This window comes from Ixodes scapularis, unplaced genomic scaffold, assembly GCF_016920785.2.
Source record: "Ixodes scapularis isolate PalLabHiFi unplaced genomic scaffold, ASM1692078v2 PGA_scaffold0__279_contigs__length_252992795, whole genome shotgun sequence".
In the NCBI taxonomy this organism is placed as follows: domain Eukaryota; kingdom Metazoa; phylum Arthropoda; class Arachnida; order Ixodida; family Ixodidae; genus Ixodes; species Ixodes scapularis.
In genome coordinates, this window is record NW_024609835.1 from 3,155,161 (window position 1) to 3,167,585 (window position 12,425).

Sequence of the window (12,425 nt, forward strand, 5' to 3'; positions counted from 1 at the left end):
GCGATGCGAGCTTGACGAAACCGTTGCGGTTCGTATGAGGCTTGGTGCGAGTTCGCGCCTCGAGAGTAAAGTTTCGCCCTTACGTTCTTAGGCGAAAGGTATGGTCGTATCTGGTATGCGTAAATAAACATGTTCTCAGTCAATATTAAAGTTTCCCCGAGCGGAGCGAGGGGTTTCAGCGCGTAGTGCGGACTGTTTGAAAGCGGCGATCGCGAATTCATTTGAGGCGTATCAGAGTCGCCAGGGCAAGTCCGCTTTAGTTGAGGTAGGCATGCGGCGAACGATATGAAACCAATAATGCAATCCCCGTGTTGAAAAAAAACAAAATACAAGAAACAGTCGACGAAACGTCGTAGGAGCACGTGTACACAAAATTGAGCTGTACCGCGAAGTCGTGCACGCGCGCGTTTAGTGAAGCATTACTTTATGTTTTTACTTTCTCTGCGGGTTTCCGAGTGTCTTTCGGACCTCGATGTTTCGGCCGATGCTGGTTGGCTCCGCGGCACGGTTTATAGTTTCAACCATTGTCGGGAATCACCAAATTGGAATTGAACTTGAACGCTGTAACGATGCACTTGTTTATAGAACCCAGCATCGAGGTGTTTTGACTTGTAATACTTTTGCTTTTGAGACCCTCACTTCGGAGTTTGGGTTCGCCCGGTGTATAACTTATCTTGTGCTCGTGGCTTCGAAAGGTGTTTTGTATTCTTCAAAACTGCTCCTGTAAACTTCGTTTATAACGTTTTTTCTTTGTATGCTTGTTATTTGATAGCTGTGTTTGTTTTGGGCTCTGAGCATTTTCATTGCTTTGGACTCTGAGCATTTTCACACAGTCTTGTTAGGACACGCGTGTCGAAAAATAACTTTTACGCGAATAAAAAAAAGTAGAGTAATATTTATTTATATTTATTCATTGAAAGTACCCTCAGAGCCCGAAGGCATTACAGAGGGGGAGAGGCACATACATAAAATAAAGCTAGTAATATAGTAACAAGTCAACAATATTAAATATGGAACAAACAAAGAACAGGTCATAGGTCACTGCTGAAATAGTGATTGCGCGAGACGCGATTTAGTCGGTAATCACGTCCTTTCCACTTGTTTTCTCTTGGCTTTCGGGTGCGGGGAGGAGAGGTGGATTGCCTTGGCCATCGCGTTGAGGTGGAGAAATGGTCTGACAATCTTATTGAAAAGGAAATTGCGTATTACCATTCCATGACGTCATGGAATTCATGAAAAATTAATCTCGTGCCATCAATATTGCCCTTAAAAAACTTTTTGTGTAAAATTTATTTTTCGACACTTGTGTCCTTTACAAACTGTTTTTAAATTTTTTATTTTTCAGGGGTTCTTTAGGGTGCAACTTTCTCGTCTTGATTGTCATTCAATTTTGCAATAATAAATTCTGGTTATGAGAGAAACTATGCTTTATGACAGTATCTTACATAAAGCATAGGGTTATACCACGTAGCATCGTCATTTTGGAACAGAAGCTGCAGCAAACAAAAATAAAAACAAGTCACCTAAAAATAATTTTGCACATGTCATGAACAGTTGTCATCACGACACAAAATGTTGCTATAGCTTCATTTAAAGGACCCTTTAATCTTGAGTTGGCCTAACACCTTATAAATACCAATACCTTAGCATTTGAGTTTCTTTTTCGGTTATCATGTTTCAGTGCAGGGTACAAAGTGGACAGTGATATGTTAGCATTGGCCTAGAACTCTTGTTCAGTTGGTGAGAATACGTCTTCCAGGCTGAATGCAAACGCAGCACTTTTCCAGTCTGCCTTGCGGTGACCTATGTGAGGGGGGGTAGAATCCAGGAACACTATGGCCTTGCGATCTAGGAAGTGTTGAAATAACTGAGTAGTATCTGATTATTGAGCTCTTTAAACTATTGATTTCGGGCTTGTAGGCTCCTTTGTCTCTTGAATGTTATGAGAAAAATACTTGTGATGGAAAAAAAATACTCGACCACAGGTGGAGAACAGACAGATGGAAAAGGGTTGATTTATGAACAGAAGTTTAGGGCGAAAACGATCTGGCGCTAGCTAATTAAGACTGTGTCTCCCTGTCCTTTCTTTTTCGCAGTCTCGGAGTGTTTTACTATGTTCAAGGTTGGTTTACTTCGTTCCTTCTAATTTTCGGAAGCTGCAAGCATCCTCGCCCAGGACTGAAGATTGACATTTCATAGCCGGCTAGATGGACGCAATGAGAAGAAAAAGAAAGGAAACGGCTAGGTATATTGAGATGGTGCAAGATGCCATAGAGAGGACTTTTGGGGCAAAGATAGTACATCAGCATACACCCTACAATCTCCAATATCGTAAACGACTATCCATCTCTAAAGCTCACAGAACAGGTACTGCGTTGCTTACTACCCCTAAAACTCCACCCGTGTGTAACGATGTTGCTCATGGTTTTAGGAGCAGTAAGTACCCTGATAAGACCACAACCAACCCCATTATGGTGCATTCGCGCTGCTAGCGATCGAGAGCTCCCGCAGGGAGATCTCATTGGCTTGGTGACGCGGTTTGGGAAAATGTTCCGCAACGCGCAGATCTGCTTTGCGGTTGCGCTGATCTGCTTGCCGGTTGCGGCTCCAGTCCTGGCATAAACGCTCCGTTAGTCCTGTCATGGTGAAGCCTGGCACCATGATGGGTCTCCTTTTTATCCCACTGACATCAATTACGATTTTTTACAACTCATAAATCATGATTTTTTTCGATTTTTCTTTTAAAAAGAGCAGTTTACGAACATCTTCAAGTAGACTGAATATCTGAAAATAATTTTTCTTGCAGATATTTGCAGTGTTCTTTCGTATTAGTATTGGCGTCAAGGCAAAGAAGCGATTTATGGATGTTGCCTCAGAAAACCTGTTAACTGTTCTTATGGTGACTGAGGGAAAACCAAGACCGGCCCTGTTCTGCGAGATAATCGTAAGGCTTCATGATGCAGAAGATATAGAAAAAAAGGTGCACTTTATTTTTTGCGGTATTACACTTTTCTTTTTCAGCACATTTGCAGTAAATGAAGCCGTTGTTAGTCTTTTGCTATTAATTTCCTTCCAAGGGCTCAGCTTACGGGTTTGCAGAAATTACAGGCTCTCTGGACAAGTATTTCTTTTCCCCTGTCCTCATGCACATGAGTATGTGCAGAAAGCATGGTCACCAGTTTTATGATCAACAACTGGCTGAATCTGAGACCATACCCCATGTGATAACAAGGTTTACAATGGCACTGCCCTGCTAACCTGTTGGAAGTTTTCAACAAAACAAGAGAGCAAGCACACTGTGCTTGCCCTGTTGCTCAATTCAGTGGGAATTATTTAACTTCAACATGCCTTTAAGAAAAAACAATTATGTTCATAGGATAGGTTTTGCAGGCCTTTTTTATAGCAGTATTATAAGAAAATACTTGCGTTTTAGTTATATTTTTGGAGCGCTAGAAAACCGAGCAAATAGCTTTATATTTTGGGAGGTTCCTCCTGCTGAGCGAGACTTGGTGCAGCTGAGATGCATCTCATCGAAACTCGCCAAACAAGAACACTACGCGTTCTGCATTAGTTGGCTTATGTGGAGAATTAGAGTACTTCATACTTGTTTTTATTTCTTTGTTTATTTTAAAGTATTAACCGCATTTTTCAAAGCACGGGCAAAACTAAATGTGATCACAAGCATAATGAAATGCGCTTGGAACAAATTACTTTCAGAAAACTGATAACAACACCGTAGCATTATTAACTGGCACTTCCTCCACGGTAAAAGCAAGCCACCACGAGTCTTTTTTATCCCACTCACATCTTTGCAATTACGATTCTGTTTCGCATAATAAAATGGGAATCTTCTCTTCTTGCCTTCTGCTTTCCTACAGGGTAGTTTACGATTTATAGGTTGACTAAAGATCAAATATTTTTATTTCAGATTTTTGCTGAGTTTCATCGCATCACAAGCATTGATGCCAAGCAACGCTTTTTTGAAATTGCCTCAGAAAACCTAACGATCATCCTTGAGCTGACAGAGGCCAAGCCAAAGCCGGACATTTTCTACCGGACTGTTGAAAGGATGGATGATGTTAAAGAATCGGAGAAACAAGGTATACCTGCTTTATAATTTAGCCTTCATTGACTGTTAGCGGAAGTCCCAATCCAGCTAGCTTTCTATTACAAGCAAATTGGTGCCGACTCAGTTCATGTGATAGGTGGGTGCAAACTATGTCAATTAAATTTGAGATATTTAACAGTACGGCATCAGAAATTCCAATTGCTTCTGCACATTAATTTTAAATTGTGAGCGACCGTCTGGTGATGAGTAACATTAAAAAAATGGGTGAATGGCAGCATTTAAAAAGAAATATATAAATATGCATTACTGATGTCATGCTGAAATACAGCCTTCATATTTTGTGTTGAATTGCCGTGACACTTGGCACTGAGCACATTGAATGGATTAGTTTTAAAAAAATCTACTAGCATGAGTGATTAATCTGTTCATTAAGTGTGTGCATATGAGGAAACAAAATCAGGCCCTTATTTTTCACCTGGTAGGATTTGGCTGCATGGTATTAATGTTTCACCCTACGTCCGGATGCAGCGGATGCTAAGAGCAATCCCAGCCGATCGTGCTCTTTGAACATAGCACATAACACGTGTCGCTGCGCCCGCTCTCTAAGGACACATAACACTCGCACAGCTTTGGATTTGCTTTGATGGCTCGTAGCGTCCGCTTCGCCCTGACTAAGGTAAAACAGAGTATAGTGTAGATGGTGGTTGGACGAAAAAATCCTGGAGTGTTTGTGCTATGTGGTGTGAAAATATCTTAAAGGGATACTTCAACAAAATTCGAAATGTACCAGCCGTCTTCAGAAATAGGCTGAATGTGATCAACAATATCCGTAAATGACAATCTCACGTTTGTATTCTGAGCCTGAAGGTTGAAGCTTTCGTTATAAATGAAATACCTTTCTGACTTTAATGCAAGGCATTAGATGCATCCGTGTTAAGACCCTATGCACATACAGCAACCGCATCTAGGAGTTTTAGATATCGCAGTGCTCCCTAAACCTACTGTTGCCCGTAGATGGTCCATCTTTTGCGTTGTTTGTGCTACCCCTTGGCTTACCAGTCGAACCACGTGGTGAAGTTTGGGTACCCAATGATGACCTAGCCTGGAGAAGATATTCCAGCTGCTCCAATGAGCAATTTAGCTTTGATTTGCCAAGCACAATATTTGGGTTCCTGTTTTGTGGTGTTAGGTTTAGGGAGTATGTTCTGAACCTGTTTCAGCTAGTCTATCATCAGTTACCTGCATCTGCTCTAAAGGGAGACCTCTTTTTTGTTACAGAGACTAAGATTTTACGATTTGTCTTAATTTCAAACCTTTGTTTCAGACGTGCCCCGCAGTCTATTCCATCGCAGTGTGTCCCAGGACCGTGACAGAGCGTTGCAGTGTGCTTTTTGTAAATCAGGCTTATCAGACAGAGGGCCCTCTGGAAGCTGTGGCACTTTGTTTCTGCCTGGCATGGGTTTTCGACCTACAGTACTTTGTTAAATATCGTCGCACATTTGTTTGTTTTGTGAGACTCGTAGGTCTCATACATTCAAAGCTGGGCTGCATGGGCAAAAGGCTGCTGACCTGCGTGAATTAAAAAAAAATGCTCCCACATATGTTGTTAAAAGAAAGTTTTCTGTGCTTGTGTAAGGCATTGAACGAATTCATTCGCCTTTAAGTGAAAAATATTTTTCCATTCTTGAGCATATATATTCCTGAATGTCAAAAACCCATGCCAGGTTTTTGTTCTGTTTTTTTTTTAATTTATAAATATAGGGTGACCCAAATCACCAGACTCGATCAAAAATGGACCCTAAAATCGTCGCCTTCACGTCGTAGACTGTGGCAAGTTTCTTGGCCCTATTTTTTACAGAAAAAGAGCTACGCTATGTAATCTTACAAAAAAAAAGGAAACCTATGAAATACATATTTGACAAAAAGTTTACATCGCTACGTACAGGCATCAATTTTTACGGTTTATTTTAGATCGAGCCTAGTGACTTGAGTCATTCTATATAGTAGTAATTTTTTGAGCAGATATATTCCTGAAGGTCAAAAACTCAAGCCAGAGTTTTTTTTAGATTTATAAATATACTAGTAATTTTACTGCGTCATATTTTATGATTGGGAGCTTTTTTACTAGGGTGTTGGATTTTTTATGGTCATTCTGATTATACAAGGAAACAAAGGACATTGAAAAGAGCTGTCTCTTGGTTGCCTTTTTTTCTCTCCAAGTTTTCTTATTCTTCAATGGATATATATAGGGTGTCCACAATATGTTATAGTTCTGTAAAACGAGCCAAAAAAATCAGATCCTGCATGTAGAAAGCTCAAGTAAGATTTAACCAAATGTGAATTTTTCCCGCAGAAATTTCAAAGCTTAGCTCCCTTCACATGAAAAATAAGACCAACACACTGGCCAGTGTCAATAGCAGTCATGTCTGCAGATGTTGGAGTTAGCGATGGTTGTAACTCCCGATAGGCACAACGAGCAGATGAAAGATCCCCTTCTGCTTGCTGTGCTTAGAACTAAATGACGTCACAGTTTACAACCATTGCTAACTCTGCAAGCATGACCACCGTAGGCCCCGGCAAGTTGGTCTCATTTTTCACACAAAGGAGGCGAAATGCCTTACAATTTCAACAGGTACCTTGCACATTCAGTGAATGCTTTAACTTTTAATGTGCAGGCACCAATTTTTCGGGCTCGTTCCGCAGCACTAAGAACCATTGTAGATGCCTATATAAATGCTAGTGATGTGAAATTTCGGCAAGTCCTTCAGTGCCAAGATGGCAGTCTTTTCTTCTATACTTTCTTGTGATGTGCAATTGTTTTCATTTTCAGTGTTGTGTAGTTCTAGAATTAATATACTCCACAATGAAAGTGCTAATTTTTTTTCTACAGATATTTGGTGCAACGTGTTTCGTAAAATGGTGATGTTGGCTGTCAAATCCTGCCAGAAAGTTCTACGGGTGTTGTCCGCATATCCAGTCTTCGCAGCTTGTTTAACTACACAGGCTTTCTTTTTCCAAATAAAGGTGTGCGACTTTTCAGAAGTACTGCAATATTTAGCTGTGAATGGGAGTGAAAGGTGTGCGGTATTGAATACCTCCCTGTTCCGAACAGACACTTTGTGCAACTTTTCAGAAGAGATACCTTTTCAAACAAGTTGCACAATCTGCCTTTTCTGAATAGGAAGCTGTTCAATGCCGCAAACATTTCACTCCTATTCACAGCTGAAGGGCCTCATTACTAGTAAATTCGTCTCTAAAAGTGTCAAAATGCGTCCACAAAAGGGCGAAAGTTACTCTCTCATTACTATAAAATTCATTTCTAAAAGGGTCAAAACTGATCCTCAAAGGGACGAAATTTACTCCCTCATTACTGTAAAATTCATCCCTAAAAGGATCAAAATTGGTCTTGAAAGGGACGAAAGTTACTCCCCCGTCATTATAAATATGACCCTTTAAGTTGCAAAATTAATCCCCAAAGGGACAAAACTTAGTCATCAATCAAACAGAAAAAAAAGTTAGTCCCCAATCACCACTGTTGATCCCCAAAGAGATCAAAGCTACTCCCCCAATTATAAACACGTCGGCGCTCAAGCGACCATAATTAATCCCCTGATGAGTTAAACTTGGTCCCTGATGCCCTGCTGTAGGGATCAAAAATACTCCTCTTAACGGTTCAAAACTTCGACCTCAAGGGATCAATGGAAAGGGACTAAAAGAAAAGAAAGGGACTAAACGGGGGTGTTGCCGTCTTTGGAGGATCACTATGAGTGACATCGATTTAGTCCCCAAAAAGGACGAAGAACAACTCCTCTTTGTTAAGAGTGGTGCGCTCTTTAAAAAAAAGAAGTAGTACTTCGTCCTTTTCCCGTGGTCAGGAAAGAGTTAGGGTATCTTTGAAGATGCTTGAGAGATACCCTAACTCTTTCATGACCACGGGAAAAGTAACAATTTCGAAAGGATCCGCGCAGATGATTTTATTTTCCTAACTTGCAAATGGAGCAAAATTACACATAAAAAGGTGGTTAATGAGTTCTTTAAAAAGAAACAAAGGTTGGTATAATAGAGATAAAAGGTTATAAATTTTTTACTTGAAAATGCAATGTACGTGCGGAAGGCGTATAAACGCCGGAACCTCTACATATATGTCAAATTAAGCAACAAATAAAAATTCCCAATATAAAAAACGTGCCCCACACCCATGGCTATTACTCCTGAATGTTAGTGTACTCTAACTAACGTTGTCTACTTTTGGTTCATGGGAGAGTTAGCCTCCGTAACTCATGTGCTTTGCAACGAAGGAATGTTTATATTGGTGAAGCACAGATAGTATATCTCACATCCCCAGCAAAATGTTTTCTTCGTGCTCTACCTTGGTTATGTCATAGCCTTGATTGCAGTTCCCTTATAGTTAAAATTTTCGTGCACCTTGTTAGGAACATAAAACGTGCACGTAGGCTCAGGACAGCCTTGGAAATTATAGTGATGCTTAATCTGTTAAGCGACACCCATAACATAATTTGAAGTGTCTCCAGAGCTCTCGAGGTCTAAACAATATGCCACAATACAGTTGAATCCTGTAAATAATGCCATTTTTGTTACGAACACTGATGCAAACAGTCAGCCTTGTTAAACAAGTGAAACCACTATTCCCAGGAGTATTTTTGACAGCCCACCACAATGTGATGAAGTTTAAACCTGTCTTGAAACCAAAATAGCGTTCTTTGGCTATCATCGATATTATGGAATATAACTCTCAACATTACATTCAACTTCTTGACGGAGCTTGGAAACCGTCAATCACCGGTGATCGATGGCCTATGGGCACAGTCAGGAAAGAGGGTACCATTGGCATGGGACGTACAAAATTGGAAAGAGAGGTGCTGGAGGAAGATGCAATATAAAAAGAAGGCGCGAGGCACTGCGTAAGTTAGCCCTCCATTTAGTTACATAACAATGAGATTGATTTTGCCGGTGCATGGTGAGGTACACGTCATCTACGTACAATAAAACTTTGGTTAAGGCTGGTTCGTTCATATCGATTAAAAGGTTAAAAGGCGCGAACAAAGCAGGACGAAAAGAGACATACGTACGACACGGACAGGCGCCTGTCCGTGTTGTACGTGGGCCTTTTTTCGTCCTGTTTTGTCCGCACCTTTTAACCTTTTTAGTCATCTACGTACGTTTTTTCTGTTTCTGATTTATGGCTGGTTTCTTGTTGCAGCCTTTTTTTTCTTCAATAAATGCTTAGTCAATAGCTCAGCGCTCGTCCTGTGAGCTTCTCTCTTTGTCCCTGTCGTTTTTCCCGCTGCTTTTAATTTATTCAGTCATGAACCAATTCGCCTGCATTGCTACCTTATTTCAATACACACACTCTTGTAAGTTAGCAGTAGCCCCTGTCAAATGTGTGCGTTTTTGCCCCTGTCCTGTTTACGCTTTAAACGTGAAGCGTTAAAAGCGTCGGCGGCCTTACACAAAAGTTTTGTGAAGTCGGCGACAATCTCGATGCTGAGAGGCTGAGCAAGGTCATAATGTCACACCTTCTATCTTGGACACCGCCCCCATTTGAAGTTAGGGGTGGGGGAGGGGGGGGGGTGGAGATGCCATTGGAGTAAGAAAGCGTTCGTGCCAGGCGGGAATCGAACTCAGACCATCAGTGCAATACGATATAATCTGCTGATTATAGCCTATTGCGCACGTTGTCAATTTTTTCTTTATTCTAGATACAAATGCAGGGCAAAAGTTGGAGAAGTAGTCAGTGCTGTGTGCTGTTTAATACTAAATGAGATATACATACCAGTTAAGCGTTCCGTCATTTTATATATTAGGCACTTCGAGTCGTAATAGTAAATTGGAAATTTGTTATCAAGCTGGGGGAAATCTAGAAAAGAAAGAAATTTATTTTTATTTTATTGATATATTTCTTTACCCTCAGGCAAAATGTGCATTGCGGAGGGAGGTGCATTTACAGAAAGATCTGGTAATAAATTAACTAAAGGTGCTGTTAGTAGGAGCTTGTTTAAAAGTAATAGCGTCTGTAATTGCATCGATTGAATCGGTAGGTGATTTCAGTCAGATGACGTTGGTCGTGTTAAGATAAACAACCCGTTTCCTAAAGTACGTTCATAATGTAAGCCGTTCATAATAACGAGCAAAATATGCATTTATTGACCGAGTTCGTCCCCGAAAAAGTTTGTCTTTACAGCGGGGTATCTACAGGAGTCACGGTTCAGGGTCCAACCGTTAGAAGAAATAGAGTGCATGATTAAGGAAAGAAGAAAGCTGTATTAAGGCGAAAGCGCTATACGTCCCATCGTTCAGTCGACTTTCAAAGTCCTTGAGCGAACACGTCGGCGACACGAGAAGTACGAAAACACGTCGGCGACACGAAAGGTGCCGAAACGAAAGGTACCAATGAAACGGCGCCAAAAGTGCGTTGTCAGAGAGCGAGCTGGCTCTGGAAGTTCGCTATCACCAAGACCACAGCCGACGCCACGCTCGGAATCAGTCAATGAAACGGCGCCAAAAGTGCGTCGTCAAAGAGAGCGCGAGCGCGCTGTCTTCGGAGGTACGCTATCACGTTTACACCGGCGCTTGGGCTTTCGCCTTCAAGTCGTCTCAGGGATAACATAAGAGATCGTCTGTATTTGTTTAGAGTGAGAGGATAAAATAAACTAATCTAAAAATGTACCAAAGTTATCAATGATCTCACATATTCGTTTCCACGTGACGATATTATGCTCGGTCTGTGCTGTAATGGTATCGGTCGGTAACGTTGGTCTGCGCCTTGAAATACCCGGTCTCTTTTTGAGTCCGGGATTCACATCCACTGATTTGGGTCACCAGCGAATCTGTCACTAATAAGTTCATCGGCACCCTTGTGATTGCTTGGTTTGCTGCCGAAAGTCGCTGGCACTGGTTTCGGTCACCACTGAATTCGTCACATGTAACTTCTTCGGCACCCTTGCGGTTGCTCGAGTCGCTTCCGAAAGTCCCACGCCAGCGTTGCGTCAATACCAAGGTCTCCTATCCTTTTCGGTTGTCGCCGAGCCTTCCCCGGGTCGTCGCCGGGCTCCTTTCAGTAGCTTCGGGGAATCATCCCGAAGCTGCGCCCCTCTACGTGACGTCGCCGAAATCTGGGCTCCACTGCTTCGAATGATGTTTCTCCTCTTCGCGCCTCTCGTCGGCTTCTTTCTTGTTTAGCTCGACCGTGAAACGTGACAACAGGATTAATCAAAATGATCGAAAGGCTTTGTGAAGAAACCACATAAATCTCAATTGTTTTATTTTTAGAGGCGCAGCTCTTAGGCGTTCTTTCCCGCGTTTTGCGGCGTCGCCGTCGGCGTAACCGGAGGACGACGGGAGGATACACAGGAGGAGGAGGGGAGGGTATGGAGTAACATGGGAGGATATGGCGGATGAGGAGAGCAGGGTACGAAGAAGGAGAAGGACACGGAAGGGGACGTGTGATAAATTTCTGCATAATTAAAGGAAGAGCACAACAGAAAAAAAAAATTCATTAGACGTTTTGCCTTCTATGCGGGAAGCATCTTCAGTAGTTACAAAGCAAATGCAAGGTTCAACGTCAAGTCAACGCTATTTATCAAGAATGTCCGTATAGGCTTCGTGGAGACGGCCCTGGTTTTTGTTGCATACAGATTTGTCCCTGCGGACGAACGACATTTCCAGGAGTTTCCGGGGCTTCCATCTATCCTTTCTCGCCAAGGTCGTGGCGGCCGCCAGGTTAAAAGAATGACCCATTGTCCACGGATTGTTCACTACTTCACTTCTTAGTCGCGTTGCGTGGGATAGGTACGTGACCTCACGATTGTGTGCTTTGAGCCTGGTCCCTCTCTTCTGTCCGGTTTCACCAATATGGGACGCTGGGCAGTCACTGCAGAGGATCTTGTAGATAACGCCTCTCTGGACGTTTTCCGGGGTGCATATTTTTAGGGCGGCGGCGATAGACCCCCAGCAACGGCGCCCACACCAGTGGTTCCTCATGCAGATGGACGCTGCCGCCGTCACACATAGTAACACGCAACTGCTTGTGTCGCGAAAAAAAATGTGTGGCTGTGTGTGTGTGGGGGGGGGGGGGGGGGGGGTTAAGTTTCGCCGTTTCAGCTCCACTGGGACTCTATCGGAGTTTCGCGGTTCTTGCGATGTGAACTTGGGGTGACGGCGCGCGTATCACTAGGGAGCCTGTTAAGCCACCCCCCTCCCCCCGACTTCCGTTCACGCCACTTCGCGGCGACAGTCAGCGGCTGCTCATTACAGATCTATTAATATTAATCCACTTGGCCTCCCTTACACGCCGCTTCCTGGTCTCCAGCCGGCAACCCAAGTCCCGCTGTCCCCA

At 42.6% G+C, this 12,425-nt stretch overlaps 1 protein-coding gene across 1 annotated transcript in view; it reads right to left on the minus strand.

Annotated features, from left to right (window-relative positions):
- The window catches only part of LOC120848721, a 60,914-nt gene that overhangs the window by 25,434 nt on the left and 23,055 nt on the right, over window positions 1-12,425 (minus strand). Inside the window, exon 4 of the mRNA XM_040220734.1 lies at window positions 9,864-9,947. Within this exon, the coding sequence (XP_040076668.1) occupies window positions 9,864-9,947 (84 nt within the window). The remainder of the gene's footprint in view (window positions 1-9,863; window positions 9,948-12,425) is intronic.